At 46.9% G+C, this 16,163-nt stretch overlaps 2 protein-coding genes across 12 annotated transcripts in view; one reads left to right on the top strand and one right to left on the bottom strand.

The window, feature by feature from the left end:
- Positions 1-4,086, bottom strand: part of LOC309611598 (small ribosomal subunit protein uS5m) — a 53,833-nt gene extending 49,747 nt beyond the window's left edge. Inside the window, exons 1-2 of one of the 5 annotated variants that reach the window (XM_082356222.1) lie at positions 2,086-4,086; positions 244-332 (exon numbers count right to left, since the gene is read on the bottom strand). In XM_082356222.1, coding sequence (XP_082212348.1) covers positions 244-332; positions 2,086-2,221 — 225 coding nt within the window. In that variant the 5' untranslated portion in view covers positions 2,222-4,086. The remainder of the gene's footprint in view (positions 1-243; positions 333-2,085) is intronic. The other 4 variants (XM_082356218.1, XM_082356220.1, XM_082356219.1 and 1 more) reach the window with 4 other exon arrangements.
- The window catches only part of ZNF2 (zinc finger protein 2), a 59,620-nt gene that overhangs the window by 19,872 nt on the left and 23,585 nt on the right, over positions 1-16,163 (top strand). The window contains exons 1-3 of one of the 7 annotated variants that reach the window (XM_082356230.1): positions 9,469-9,522; positions 10,947-11,134; positions 12,539-12,628. The exons of 1 other annotated variant lie outside the window; for it this stretch is intronic. The gene's annotated coding sequence lies outside the window, so the exon portion shown is untranslated. Of the gene's footprint in view, positions 1-9,461; positions 9,523-10,306; positions 10,417-10,946; positions 11,203-12,538; positions 12,629-16,163 lie in introns of those variants that run through there. 5 more of the 7 variants (XM_082356226.1, XM_082356229.1, XM_082356227.1 and 2 more) reach the window with 5 other exon arrangements.

Genomic DNA, 16,163 nt, shown 5'->3' with positions numbered 1-16,163 from the left:
TACTCACCACAGCGCCCGTTACAGAAATAAACCAAAGGATCTGAGTGAGTGCACACTGAGCAGAGAGGAGAGGGCCCTGGGCAAGGGGCAAGGAGGCCAGCAAAAGCCCTGATGGGCTCGGCCTCCTGCAGAGCAGGAATTGGGGTCAGTTCCCTTTGGCAAACAAGGAGGCTCCAGAGAAAAGGAGGCAAAACTATCCATAGTTCAGGCAACTGAGGAAAAATTAAGAGAACCCCAACTCACCTGGGGCCTGGCTTTCAGGAATAAGCTGGCTGTTCCCTTTTCTCCTGGGCATCTCTCTGGAGGAAGAGCAGGGTCCTGAGAAGGGAGAACTAAGAAGGTAAAAGGAGCCATAAGGAAGGCTAACCCTCATGAGATTTACAGCTCCCAGACTCCCCAAGTCAGTGTGTCACTTCCATGGTTCTGGGGACAAGGCTGGGCCAAAGGGAGCTGACGGACGGGCTAGAGGCTGCCCTTGTACACAGCTGCGTGAGGTCCCCACCTGTCCATAGGCCACAACAAGCTGTAGGTAGCTGAAGTGTGACCAGTCTGACCACTCTATCAGAGAGTTATTTACTGGGCCTCCAATATGCAGGTCATTTACTAGGCCTTTTGAAAATATAAACGTGGATAAGAACTTCAAGGAATTTTAATGTAACCTGAGGGTATAAGACAGGTTAACAATACAAAATAAGGCCTAGGACGAGGCCACATAGGGATATAGGACTTTGGGGAAGAAGTTACACCTCTCCCCTTATCCCTGGGAAGCAACACAGGGGCCAGCTCTTCCTGAGCAGCTGTCCTCTATGTTCTTAAGCACCGTTAGGTCTCTAGAGGGTATTCTGAGAGCCCCTCTATTATAGGCCTTTGTATCATACTGTTTTTAAAGTCTTCAAACAAACAAAGAACTAACCCCAACCATGCCAGAGAAGTGGTTAAGGCCACCACCAACAAAAGCAGGGAGGTAGGCAGGCAGCATGGTATAGCACAGGTCAGCACTTTTCAAACTTTAATGTGCATATGGATTCCTGAGGATCTTGCTAAACAGGCTGGTTCAGGGGATGTGGGGTAGAGCGTGAGAGTCTGCATTTCTAGAGAGCTTGCAGGAGAAGCCTGTGCTGCTGGTCTACAGACCACAAGGCATATAGGAAAAAAGAGGGGGTGAGAGTCCCAGAGATTTAGCCCAGTTCTGTCATTGGCCAGTTTTATGACCCTGAGCGTGTGCACTGAAGAATTAAAATGCCCACCCGGGACTTCCCTGGTGGTGCAGTGGTTAAGAATCCCCCTGCCAATGCAGGGGACATGGGTTTGAGCCCTGGTCTGGGAAGATCCCACATGCCGCAGAACAACTAAGCCTGTGCACCACAACTACTGAGCCTGCGAGCCACAACTACTGAGCCCATGCACCTAGAGCCTGTGCTCCTTAACAAGAGAAGCCACCGCAGTGAGAAGCCCGTGCACCACAACAAAGAGTAGCCCCTGCTCGCCGCAACTAGAGAAAGCCCGCATGCAGCAACGAAGACCCAATGCAGCAAAAATAAAATAAAATGCCCACTTGGTGAAGGAAAAGAGATTCTAAACTAAGAAAGGAATGGCTTAAAATCTCCTGGGTCACCTGGATTGCACTCTCCCTAACACTGGGGGGGACGGTGGTCACAGGAGGTGCCCACCGTGTACACTGCTGACCTTGTACCCAGATGATCTGGAAGAACATTATTACTTAATGAAGTAATAAAGGAAGAGGGTCGCAAAGCTCCAAATGGCCCCACTGTCCTCTGATCCCTGGCCAAGGGCCACTCCCTTGCAGATTTATTGCCGTCTCCCTGCCACAGCAGGAAGAGATCCCCTCCTGCTCTCCCCTCTGTCCGCTGGCCTTTGGGATAAGTCTCCCATGGCCATGCCCTCCGTGGTCTCTGGATGCTGGGACTTCACGCTCCTTAGCCTGGAAGGCACCGCCACAGGGAAGGCGGTTGCAGGCTCTGCCTCTCCAGTGGGATTCCCCGGCCCTTTCCTAGGGCCCTCCTCCTCGACCCAGCACTAACCCCCCAGGAGAGTTCTGGCCCGCGGCACCCTCGAGAGCCAAACCTGATGCTGTGGAGTCCATAGCTCGTGCTAAGGGGCGATGTCCTTTCACTAGGTCCAAATCTCTGTCCTTCGGCCGGGTCCCTGCAGTTCTCCCGGGGTTCAGGGAGCGGGGAGCAAGCTGGGTAACACCAGGCATTCCCACTCCGGCAGCCACGCCCAGCCAACCCGCAGCGCCCAGAGCAGGGCTGTCAAACCCAGGTCCACTTCCCAGCGGCGCGCAGCATGGCTGCGGGGGCGATGCTCTTCTCCCGCTCCCACTCCCACACCCCTCACGCGCCCGGCCTCCGCCCACGGGCTCCGCTCCGCCGCTCTCCTCCTAGGGACCAGGCTCTGGAACCCAGCTCTCACGCAGAGCACCAGGAAAAACGGCCACAGCCGCACCTGCGACCTCCGTGCCCGCTCCTCCACTGCCCGTAGGCAGCAGGGATTCTGGGGAGAGCCTCACAGGGAAACGACCGGCCCCGCAACTCTGCGCCCAGCTCCAGGCCTCCTCAGCCCCTCGCAGGCGGGCAGACGAAGGGACACTCCCCTCTGTGTCACGGGCTCGGGGCGCGGTGCCCAGTGCAAGCCTGCGCGCCAGGAGTCGCTAAAGCCACAAAGGTCCAAGGGACGCCCGAGTTCCAGCCCCAGCCCCACCTCCCGAGACCCGTCCTGAGCCTGCGCAGACCCGCCGCCAGGCGGGGGGCGGGGGGGCGGGGCTGCAGGGCGGGACCCAGCAGCGCCTGCGCCCTGTCAACTGGGGAATCCTGGGTGCTGTGCTCCCGCAGCTGCGGGTGGGGAAAGTGGGCATCAGCTACGTGGATGGAGGTTTCACCCTGCTCCCAGCCACGGGCAGGGAACCGGAAGCAACCCCCATATTGGGAGTGCCTTTAGTACCTGGGCCGGAGAGCCTGTCTTGGGGCTGCTCAACAGAAGTCACTGGAGATTTGTTAAAAAGAGAAGCCTGGGCCCTACCCTTAATCTGCCGAATACGAATTTCTAGTAGGCTCTCCAGACATGTATATTTCTTATAAAGTGCTCAGGAGATCTGATGGCCCATGGTGAAGCAGGAGATAGATGGGTCCCAGGCTGGAAGGGGCCAAAATAGCAGGAAGGAAGAGAAGCTAAGCCCTGCCCAGATAAGAGACCGCTTTTTTCTCATCTTGAGGTCAAGGACACTTTCCTGACTACACATGCGCAGAAAGGCTCCTTGAAGGTCAAAAAGGGAGGGGCCGCCACCACATAGTAGGTGATATCAACCTATCCACAGGCCTCTTCGCTAGAATCCATCTTGGCTAAGAGGTGCATGCACACACATGAGAGGACCCTGAAATATACCAAATACGAACTCAGAACCAGGCAAAGCAAGATGATCGGCCAAAGGAAACGTGGAAGAAATGCCCCATAAAAGTGATTCAAACTACCACAGGGGCAGGCCCCTCTCTTTGAGCCCACCTGTGTGCCTATCCACACGTACCCTTTTTCCTCCTAATAAATACTTTGTTTCACTGCTTTCTGACTCTATGTGGAAATTCATTTCTACACAGCTGACGGGCCAGGGCCTTGTCACTGGCCACTGGTCCCTGGTGGTCTGAGGCTAGGATTCAGCACTCTCACTGCCACGGCCTGACTTCAGTCTCTGGCTACAAACCGAAATCCTGCTTCAAGCCACTGCAGGCCGAGGCCACCTGAGATCAGTTGCAGGCTACTAACTGCTATTCTACAGGCTATTAACGTGCCTGTCTTTCTCCCACTGTCCCCCGGTTTTGGATTCAGTGAAGGGTGAACTCAAAGAAGGGAGCGCTTTGGACTCCCTCCTCTTCTGGAAACGTGTATCATCTAGGACCTAAAAGAAATGGAGAAACGGTCTGGATATTAAAACAGTGGTTCTCTGGAGGCACTCCTCAATCAGAGAGGGGATTTGTGAGGACTGAGAGGTTGATTTATAGACCCTAATTAGGGGTTCAAGGAAGAATAACCTATTAAATCAAGGCAAAAAGTCCACTCTCCTTTTTTTTTTTAAATAAATTTATTTTTGGCTGCGTTGGGTCTTCATTGTTGCGCGTGGGCTTTCTAGTTGCAGCGAGTGGGGGCTACTCTTTGTTGTGGTGCACGGGCTTCTCATTACGGTGGCTTCTCTTGTTGCAGAGCATGGGCCCTAGAGTGCGTGGGCTTCAGTAGTTGTGGCATGCGGGCTCAGTGGTTGTGGCTCACGGGCTCTAGAGCACAGGCTCAGTAGTTTTGGCGCATGGGCTTAGTTGCTCCACGGCATGTGGGATCTTCCCAGACCAGGGCTAGAACCCATGTCCCCTGCACTGGCAGGTGGATTCTTAACCACTGCACCACCAGGGAAGTCTCCATTCTCCTTTCTTGTTTTTTCAATCTGTTTCACTTTTCTGCCAGCACTTCTGGTGGCACAGATGGCCAGGATGGCACAGCAAGTGCCCGGCAAGTAAGCCCTCTTTCTCCTAAGCTGAGGAGGTGTGGGAAGGGGGGGGCTGCCTGGGAACCATGGCTGACACAGGAGTTTCTGTTCTCTTCTGTGCTCTGGAACCAAAAAGGGGAGGGTATGGACACATGAGAAAAGAGCGTCATCTCATTGGTGGCTGACATAACTAGAAATGGAACTGCTTCAGATGAACTTGAGGGGCGCTGCCTGCCCCTGATGTCTTTTCGTTTAGGCATTGGCCTGCTACAGTGCCTGACATTTCCCACTCTTAAATTCCATCCTTTGGGACAGACCTTGAGCTAGAGGCCCTTGTTACAATGCACATTTGTTACCCGGAAGAGTTAATCAATAGCTCGACAGTGATGTCTCTTCCCCGACTCAGAGTGCTCTGGTGTGCCATTTGACGCCAAGTGCAGTCAGGGGAGCCCTGGTCCCCAGCAGCCTGATAGGTTTCCCCATTACCCCTGACATTCCCTTTTGCTGCTCCTTTGTACTCAAACCCTTCTCCCATCCCAACCCTTTGTGATCACTGCTCTATTCTGTGCTGTAGTTTTCCTTTTCCAGAATACCTTATAAACAGGATTATACAGTATGTAACCTTCTGAGAGTGGCTTCTTTCACTCAGCATAAAGTCCTTGAGATCCGGCCATGTTGTCATGTGTATCAGTAGTTCATTCATTTTTATTCTGAGTCCAGCTCTCTTTTACGGAAGGTTGTCAGAAGGTGCTGTACAACACATCCACTTACATCCTATTTGCCAGAACACATGACCACACCTAGCTACCAGGAAATGTAGTCTTTATTCTTGTGCCTGGCTAAAATTCTAGTACCACAGAAAAATAATGGGAAATATCAGACTTTAAGAACAACATTGCTAAACTGTAGTTTATCCAGAGGAAAATCAGATAGCAAGAGCATCTCTCTAACTCACATTAGCCTGAAGGAGATGGCTTACTCTAGTTTAAAGAGCTAAAGGAATTTTAAGAACTAATTAAAAGAAACAAAAATGTGAAAGACTGGCTGGTGCTTTTGAAAGGCAGAACTGAAGCACAGAGATTTCTGCAGGTCCAACGTGTGCTCTGGCAGACAGAGCCTCCTTAACTAATGTGGGATGTTAGAGCACCACCATCTGACTTACCTGGGTAAGGAGTCCCACAGTAAAAACAGGAACCTGTTCACAATTAGGGTTCAGGCATATACAATCATTTAGGGTGGACTAAAAACCCAATGGTATCTATTTTGAAAAAAATATATTAAACAAACAAAGGTATAGAAGTAAATTACCAATCTGACCTGGAATCAGACCTAGGCATCAGAAGAAGCAATGCTTTTCAGGTATAGTGTAAAATTGTGCCTGAATATTTCTCTTCCACCGCATCTACCCAGCTTCTGATGATACACATGCACCCCAGGAAAAAAGAGGTGGTAGTAGAAAATAAAGAATATTACTGCTAAGTAGCCAAATCCCTTTGCTAGGGGATAAACCATCCTCTACCCCATAGACTGAGTGGTAAAACTGAAAACACTTATCACTAAGGGCCCATGCTCTTCTGCTAAGATAACACCTCTTAAAAGGCCACATGATATAAGAGAATGATGTTTTCTTTTGACAGAGAGTTTGGAGAGATGTAGATCTGGATACAGAGTACCATGTAGTAGCAGCAAAGAGAAGAGACGCTCAGAGAAATAAGGTTAAAGGGTGTCCAAGAAGAGGAGTCTTAGAATTGCAAGAGGGGGCCTGGGAGGAGCAGGGGCTGCTGTTAGAAGCAACCTGCAGCAGTTCGGGAGACAGCAACACAGCTGAGCAAAACAACAAGACACAGCAAAATTGTCTGCTGAAATAGGGACACTGCAAGGCCACACTCCACCCCCGCCCCACCTGTCTCATAGAGAAACACCCATGAAAGGGGAAGGCTAAAATCCTATGTGGCAGATTTTTTTTTAAACAACCATCGTTTCTTTGACACGCCTCCCTTTGAGAGGTGGGCTGTAATGCCCTACCCTTGAATCTGGGCAAGCTTGTGACTGCTTCAGCCAACAGTGTAAAGCAGAAGTGACCATTGATTTTCGAGGCTAGGTCATAAAAGGCCATGCAGCTTCTGTCTCATTCACTGGGACTCTCTCTCTTGGAGCCCTGAGTTGCCATGTAAGAAGTCTGACCACCCTGAGACCACCACGCTGTGAGGAGGTCCGAGTACAAAGAGAGGCTACGTGTAGGGACTTTGGTCCACAGTCCTGGGGAGCCCAGCCACGGATGCCAGTCCATGTACCAGACACACAAGTGATAAAGACACTTGAGTCCTCCCAATGGAGTCAGTGTGAAGCAGTGACAAGCCACCCTTGCTTGTCCCTAACCCACAGAAGTCCAAGTCCCTAACCCACAGAAGTTATTGGCATAATAAACCTTGTTTTAAGCCACTGAGTTTGAAGTGATTTGTTACACAGCAGCAGATAGCCATAACATCTTGCAATTTGGCAGAGCCCCCAGCTGGCAGGCCTTGTTTTATTCTAAACAAGGTTGTTTCTTGGCTGTTCAGCATCCATATGCCCTTCCTAACTCTTCTAAGAAAACTGGCTAAAATTCTCTTAATCTTTCCAGCAACATGGCAGATTTGGTTTCCTGAACAACCCTAATTGAAAAAAACTAAAAAACTAAAAATGCTGAAAAGTTATAAATCATCTCTCTAAACACACAGGCATGAAAGTAAGGAATTTGCAAAGTTAAAAAAAAAAATGAACGAAAACAAAAACATACACGCACCCCAATGTTCACAGCAGCATTATTTACAATAGCCAAGATATGGAAGCAACCTGTGTCCAGCAACAGATGAATAAGATGTGGTATAAAATATTCCAGCAAAAAATGGGGGTAGGTTGGGCTGGGTCTCCTTCAATGGGCATCTGCTGCCAAGGAGGACAGTGGACTTGTGTGTGTGTACACACACACACACACACACACACACACACACAATGGAATACTACTCAGCCATAAAGAAGAATGAGACTTTGCCACCTGCAACAACATGGATGGACTTAGAGGGTATTATGCTTACTGAAATAAGTCAGACAGAGAAAGACAAACACTTTATGATATCACTTATATGCCAAATCTAAAAACTACAAGAAACTAGTGAATAATAACAAAACGGAAACAGACTCACAGATATAGAGAACAAACTAGTGGTTACCAGTGGGGAGAGGGAAGTGGAGAGGGGCAAGATAGGGATCGGGGATTAAGAAGTACAAACTACTATGTAAAAAATAAGCAACAGGATATATTGTACAGCACAGGGAATATAGCCAATATTTTATAATAACTATAAATGGAGTATAATCTTTTAAAATTGTGAATCACTATGTTGTACACCTGAGACTAATATAATATTGTAAATCAACTATACCTCAATTTTAAAAAATAAGGAAGTGCGAGCTAGAGCCCTGAGAGGTGAGTGAGCAGCAAACCCAACTCTTACCCTGCTAAACCCTGGAGAACTTAAGCTCCCACTCTGACAGCAACCTGGGGAGTTAAGGTAGCGATGAAACCCTAAGGCCTGCCCAAGGGTGGGGAACTCTAAGAAACTCACCTAGGACCCCCAAATTTCCACTCTCAGCATAAGGCTAAACGAATAAAAAAAAAACCACCCACAGAAGGGAACAGCAAGAAAATATGTCTTGGACAGGGTAACTTTTCCAAGTCCTAATCCTCTTGGAAGGTCCAAACCCCTTACTATAGCACAAAATCGAACTCCATCTGGCTCCAAGTTATGGTTATCAGCCCCTAAACCTTATCCACCAGCCACTCATCTTGCTACTAATTCTTTGCACTTTGATCCTCTAGCCTATACCTTTGCAGATGCTATTCTCTCTGCATTTTTTCTAATTACTCTTCTTCAAGTATACCAGTTATAGGAAGCTTTTTCCAACTTTCTCGGCCATAGTTAATTGCTTCCTCAGTTGTACTCCCAATAGTGTCTCCCAATAGTGACATAATTGTAGAACACACTGCTTTGTGTTGTAACAATTTCACATTCTGATTTGTCCACTGGAACACTAGTTCCTCTGGGGCAGTAACTGTGTCTTATTTGTATTTGTAACAATGCCTTGCCTATGGCAGGCAATTTAGGTTTTCTGAGTGCAAGTGTAGACTTGTTCCTGACTGTAGAATTTCATCACATTCTTTGTATAATCTCAAATCTTCCCTGAAGCTATAGAGCAGTGATTCTTAGCTTTAGCTGCACATTAGGATCACCTGCAGATCTTTTCAAACTCTCACTCCTCATAGTGGGCCCCAGGAATCAATATATCAAAGCTCTTCAGTGATTCCGGCGTGCAGGCAAGGCTGAGAAGCCCTGCGAGACTCCGACGAGGGTCCTTCGAGTAGCACCAAGGAAGACAAGCTGGGGTGCGCTCAAAATGTCGTGAGTCGGGCTACCTGCCCTACTCCTGGGCTCTTCTCTTTTGTGCACAAAAATGGCACGTACCCAGCCCCATCCTCAGAACCAAACTCTGCGTCACTCCTGCCCAAATTTTACAACCAAATTCCTTAAAAGTGAACAAGCTGAAGCAGAAACAAGCCCCTTCCGAGGGCCAGAAGACTCGAAGTCGTTCCCAGTAAGGACGGGACCCCAAAGGTAAAAGAGACACATTTCCTTAGGACGGCCCTCCCATCGGAGGACTGGAGGGACGTGACATCACACATAGACAGTACTTCCAGGCTGACCACAAGCCTCCCTAGCACCCACGACGGTTCCCTCTCCGCGCTCAGGCTGCCGCACTGCCGCGTACGATCCGGTTCAGCACCGCCCACCCCGTCATAAGAAGGGTACGCTTGCGCAGATCGCTAGACATCATATTAAAGCTCGCCAGCCGCTGAGATTTCTGGGAAATGGAGTCTGCGAAGGCCGAGCATTGGTGGGGAGCGCGGACGTCAGAACCCTCTGCGCCTGCGCACTGCCTTCCCGACCTGAAAAGGCGCCGTCTTCCTAGGTCGCGAGCAGTCTGTGCCGGAGGTGAGGGCTGTGGGTGTGTGTCTTGGCGGAGCCGAGTGAGCGCAGCGGCCGAGAGAAGGGGACACTGAGAACTTGGGGGAGGTGCTGTGGGAGTAGAACAGGTGACGCGGGCGGAGCCAACCTGCAGAACGTCTGAGTGTGTGCGTGAGTGTGTGTGTGTGTGTGTGTGTGTGTGTGTGTGTGTGTCGACGTCCCGGCTCGGACAGGTGCGGACGGAAAGTTGTCCCCCCAGCCCCCGTGTGTGCATGTGTTCCGTGGGAAGTTTGGAGCCTTCCTCCGCTCCTCCCGTACCTTCTTCCCGTAATAGGTGCTTAATAAACGTGGGTGGAATTGACACTAAATCTAGGGTGCCGCCCACTCCAGTCCGTCCGTCTTTCCCAGAAATCGCATCAGATTGTCTCGTTTAGCTCCCTACCATAGGCCTCCGCACTAGATCAGGGAACCTTCATGGAGGAGGTAGAATTTGATGTGAAAAAAAATAGGAAAGAAGTAGCGATGCATTAGGCAGGTTTGAGAAGGAAATGCTATGTATAAGAGTGAAGTATCGAGGAATAGTGGGACACAAGGGTGGGGAAAAGCACAACGGGGTCAGAGCATAGAGGATCAGGACAAGACACGGCCAGCGGGGTGGATTGTATGGGACGGATCGGGGACTGACAGGACTAAAACTGTTTTGGTACAGTTATTCTAGAGGTTCCATCCAGGACTAGAGAGGGGAAGGGACTCGTGCAGGGAAGCAGTTAGGAATGCTTGGTAGTGGTGGTAGTCCTGAAGCAAGCTGTTGTGGACCTGAATCATGGTGGTGTCAGTGGTGGGGAAGGATACAAATGACATTGCAAAAGAAGACTCGGAAGGATCTGGTGACTAACTAGATTTGGGAGGAAAGAGAGCTAGGTAAGAGTTTGAATTTGGGGCACCTGAGAGAATAATAGAGCATCTGCTAGAAATGTAAGGACAGGGAGAGGAGCTCATGTGGGGAATTGCATAGGGGAAGGTGGTTTTAAGATGCCGGCAAAATGCCTTATTCACAATTCTTAGTCATTTGGAAATGCAGGATGAGTTTGGAAGAGGGATTGGGACTAGACTCGATAAGCATTTCTGTAAAGGTGGGAATGGAGCACCAGGTGTGGATGGACTTTCTGCAGGATAGCGAGAAGAACACTGTCCACAGTCTGAGCCTTGGGCAGCATCAGAAACTTGTCCAAACAGTCAAAACGCTGCAGAGAAATAAGGAGAAAAGGACTATCGGAATTAGAGCTCAGAAATGCATTGGCAGTTTTCAAGCATGCAGTTTCAGGTGTGTGGGGGTGGCAGGAGCAGAAAAATGGCTTTGAGAAAAGTAGGTGGTGATGATGTGAAGTCAGTAGGTATGTAGAAGAAGTTTGATCATGAAAGGAAAATCTAAATGAGAACTGTTTTGCCAGAGGGAGGCCGTGGGCCTCAGTGAAGATAATTTCACATCGAGGAGGATTATATCTGTTTGAAGATATGTGAAGAAGCTACTGAAGCGATGGGAGATGCTGGAGAAAGGAAGAGTGGGTCATGCAGGAAGCAGATTCTGAGAGGAAACAATGGTGGAAAGGAAAGTAGGACACAGATGTAGGACACTAAGGTAAAGTCCTGGAAAAGAGACATTTCCATTTTGCTGGCCTCACACCTAGGCTGCCTAGCACATAACAGGTACTTGGAAATATTGGTTGAATGGGTTGGCGTTGGGCAGTAGAAAGGAAAGAAGCTTTCACTTATTGAACAGACTGTAAGATAAATGCTTTACATTAATTGTCTCATTTACTATTATAACTGCCCTGTGAAATAGGTATTAAAAAACAGGGGATGGGGGGGGTCAACCGTTAGCTTAAGTAACTCGCCCAAGTCTTCACAGTCAGTAATCCAGGCCTGTGGAATGCTTTCTACCACAGTCCTGCCTCGCTCAGAACTCACTCTTGCGAAGCTTCAGTGTAGTGAAAGACAGTGTTCTGCTGAAATTGAAGGGTAGCCATGGAGGTTTGGAATAGCTGTGTAGCTAAGATGGGAACAGTAAAAGCTTTCTAGGCGAGCACTCTCTGAAGGTATAGAATAAGAATTTGAAGAGCATTTTCTCCAGAAATACTCTGAGATCCAGAAATAGGGAAAGGAAGAACAGAGGTGACCCTTTGCTGGCAGTGATTCCATGTGAATTTGGTGGATTTGAGGAGTCCTGGGTACCGTTGAGAGCTTACCGAAGTGACTGCTGGTGGAGTCTAGACCTGATGGGGAGTGAAGTTGGCCTGGCAGGGAGCCCACGGACGATGAGCGCCTTGGGAATATTAGCTGGTCGTTTAATGGCTGGGGAGCTTTTATGCTCACCTCTGTTTGTAATTTGGTTAATGCTCAGTGTATTAAAGTTATAATCTAAAAAATGAAACTTTGAAAATTGTCTTTAAGCATTTAAACATTGAGCAGTTTCAACCACAATTTCAGATGTAGTTCAACTGATTTGTTCAAAAAGTTCTAATGCTTTAGACAACATATACAAATACCTTGATCCCAATATTGTGGCTACACTTACACTTAAACCTACTCTAAAACAGCAGCAACACAGTGTAATTAATATTTTCATTATTTCTACCTCCCTAGGACTCCTCATACTTACTTAGCATATTATTCTAAATGCCTTACACGTATTATCCCATTTAAGCATCACAATAACTTTATGAGATATGTACTTTCACTATCCCAGTTTTACAGATGGGCAAACTGAGAGGTTAAGAAACTTACCTAAGGTCACACAGGTAGGAAGAGGCAGAGCTGGACTTTGATTTCAAGCGGTCTGCCAGAGCCTTTACTCCTATACTCTCCTGTATCTCTAAATGCTAATTTTGACATCTCCATAGGACCCAACGGTAATATTTTGAGACCCTCCTGGGGATGGAGGAATCTTGACAGACCAACAAGTATAAGAATACATATTGCCGCAGACAACACAAGTTGGAGGCTCTGGTTGCCAACTGATGTATATTTGTTTCCATTTGTACAGGTATCCTCTTGGCCTCCTAGCAAGATTCAAACCCCAATCCCTCCTCAGGTTGAGATTCTTTTTTATAGATACACCAAACTTGTTTTTCCAGTAAGTTTTGTTTTTAAGTTTTTGCCTTTCACATAGGTTTTAGTTTTTGCAAACTGGTGTTCACCCTCAAGGCAATATTCTTTTAAAGTTTGCTTGGCCGGTGTTAACCCGTTGTCTAGTAAGTATATATTGATCTAGTCTTTTGGCATTTTTGAAAATGTAACTTACCTTATTAGTATCTTATAATTAATAAGACCAGCTGGAGGGCTCATCTCCTAAGGGAAGAAGGATTAAGTCTGCAGTTACTTTGCCTCTTTAGAATCTGAGGTTGGTTCATTGTGAGGAGCCCATGTTCTTTCTACCTGGTCCCATTGCTGGTTAGTCCTTCCTGTTTGGGGTATGGAATTCCTATTTCTGGGATTACTTTGCTTATCCCCTTTTCCTAGGTTTCTTTTTTCATGCTTATATGAATGAATACAACTATATATCTCAAGGATACGTCTATACTTTATGAATAGTCATACAAATAATAGAAAAAAGCAAAGTACTATTATATATAACTAAAGGCTTGAACATTGCCTTCTTTGTATTATAACCATTTTTAAAATACTTTATATTAACTTTTCTATTTTGAATGAAACTCACAGTTTTTCAAAATTCAAGTAATAATTTTTACAACTTGGTCAGTGGGAGCCAGAGTCATCTGATTTTTTTCCTATCCAAAGATGTGGGAACAGCTCAAATTCTAAATGCCCAAAACTGTACTTCTTAGCTTTCCCTCCAAAACTACTTTTCTGTCGCTCATCTCTATGAATGGTGCCATTATTCACACGTTACTCAGATCTGTGACCTGGAGTCATCCTTGCCTCTCCCATCACCTTCAGCCTCTGCTTCCAATCAATGGTCTGTTCTTAATATCAATAGTAATTCCCCTTCTCTCTATGTCTGCTGTTCAGTTCTTCATCATTTCTTGCTTAGTTAATTGTAATAGTCTCCTCACCGGTCTACTCACCTCCTCTGCTCCCATTCTGCCACAGCTACCCAGAGTGGTATGGCCGCCTGTGTCGGGGGGGGGCCCAAGATCACCCCTCGTTCAGGCATTTGTTAGAAGGACTCAGGACTCAGCCCATATTTGTACTCATGGCTAAGATGATGACAGTGATCTCGCAAGGATACACAGCCAGGTCGTAAGGGGGACAGATAGGCAGAGTCTGGAGGAACCATGGGAAGTCTTCCTCATGCTCTCTCCCTCCCATGAGGGGTCACACAGAGCACTTCCTCCTCCGACAATGAAAATGCAGCAACATGTGTGTGATGTGTCAGCCCAAATAAATTCTTTAGACTCAGAGCCCAAGCTTTTAAGTGAGGGCTAGTCACGTAGGCACCTCCTGCCTAACATATACCAAAATTCCAGGCCCTCTAGCAGGACAGCAGGTGTTCAGCAGAAACCATACTGTTTGCACAAATAGTTTAGGCATAATGGCCCACCCTACCTCTTAGGAAACCCTCTTAAAATTGAAGTTCCCAGACCCCAGCCAAGGGCCAACCTTGCAAGTAGATGTTCCCAAGAATGGCAGTCTCAGGTCTGCTGTAACTTTCTGCACACCTCCTTTCCTTCCTTCCTGTTATTTTTCCTGTACACCAAAGTAAACACATAACTCTTGTTAAAAAAAAAAAAAATCAGAATACAAGGAATTGTAAGAAATAAAATAAAAATCACTTGTAATGCCACCACTCAAATTCCATTTACATTTTAATATATATTCTTCCAGTCTTTTTTCTGTACATGTGTGCATGCTCAATTATGTAATTTTAAAAGTGTGCATTCTTCACTTAATATTGTGTGAATTTCTTTGTTTTTTTTCCCTTTAGATTTTTTTTAAACAAAACATTACAAAGTTGAAGTCTCCTAGGTATCCCTCCCCAATCCTGTTTCCCTTCTTTCCCAGAGATACTCACAATCTGTTGCTTGTTGTCCCATATAGATTTTTGTAGATACCATTTACCTGTTTTAAAATTTTATATAACTATTACATAGTAAGTCATTCTATAACTTTATTTTTGCTCAGTAATTATATTTCTGAAATTTATATGACTAACATGAGGTTCTAGCTCATTCATCTTAATCAATGTATAATATTCACACACACATACACATATAAAATCACAGTTTATCCTATTGGCACACGGGCTTAGTTGCTCTGTGGCATGGGGGACCTTCCCGAACCCAGGGCTCGAACCCGTGTCCCCTGCATTAGCAGGGGGATTCTTAACCACTGTGTCACCAGGGAAGCCCTCAAATCTCCTATTTTAGGAACTTTGGCTATTTCAAATTTTTGCTGTATTGTAAGGATTAAATGAGATGACACATGTAGAGTGCTTAGGAGGTTGCCTCACATGGCACTCAGTAAAGCTTAGTGTTAGTGATGATTAATAAAAAGCTTTGCATGTGTTCTTACTTATTTCCTTAGGAGAAACTCCGAGGAGAAAATTGCTGGGTCAAAGATATGTTATTTTAAGGCCCTTGATACAAATTGCAAAGATCTTTCTAAAACACAAATCTGGTGGTGACCCTTCCATGCTTAAATCCTTCTGTGATCCCCATGCCAGTGGGAGTAGGACCACGCAGAGCTCTCCTTGATCTAGCTGGTCTCTGCCTGCTTCTCCAACCCCATCTTCCCCCGCAGCACTGCCCCAACCTAGACATTGCCATTCTAAACTCATTACAGTTGTTAATCCTTTCCCTGTAAAGACCAGCCTCCTTGTTTTTGGAAAACTTGATTTTTTTTGTGCCTAGAATGTTCTAATGCCTCCCCCAAATCAAAACGTATCTTAGGTCCCACTTCTGCCAAGAAACCGGCAGTGTTCCTCCCTGCCTCCCGTCTGGGTTAGGCGAGCCTCTGATGTGCTGTCTCATAGTTACCTGTGCACATCCCTTTAGAGCATCTATTCATCCTGTAGTGAAATATTAACTTGATTACTTGTTTGTCCTGCATAGTAGTCCATAAGCTTTTGGAAGACAAGGACAGTGTCGTACTTCTTTTGCTTTGGTATAAATAGTTGGTGCTGAATAAATGTTGGTTGGATAGATGGATGAATGAATAACAAGGATCAATAAATACATTCCCTTGGCTGCAGGACAGTAGTCATTGAGCCGCATATACACCCTTTCCTTCTCCTTCTCAGGACCACACTCTCCCCACACCCCACTCATGAATCCACAAAATGCTTGATTTGACCATGTCTTAATTAGACTCTTGTGAGAAACTGAGATGTACTCAGTTAATGCAAGTAAAGTTCACACAAAGCCTAAGAGGGTTAGAGTCTTATGGAAATATAAGAATAAATAAGGCTGGTCTGCATGCAAATTGCGGTCTGGGGTGGTGCTAGGTGCATAAGGGCCTTTAAGGCCAGGAATTCTAGGGTCTTTGCTTCAGTGCTTCACCACCAACGTGCCCGCCTGTGTTTAGTCTGTTACAGCCTGTTCTCTACCTCGTGCCTCCCACATGCTCATGGGTTCTGCTTCCTGGTACCTTTGGCTGCTCTGACCCGCGTGGCTACTTCTGCCCCTCATGGTATCCTTTCAGCTCATCAC

Source organism: Balaenoptera borealis, assembly GCF_965194805.1.
Source record: "Balaenoptera borealis genome assembly, chromosome: 15".
NCBI lineage: Eukaryota > Metazoa > Chordata > Mammalia > Artiodactyla > Balaenopteridae > Balaenoptera > Balaenoptera borealis.
The sequence above is the reverse complement of the archived record's forward strand: the minus strand, read 5'-3'. Positions and strand labels throughout refer to the sequence as shown.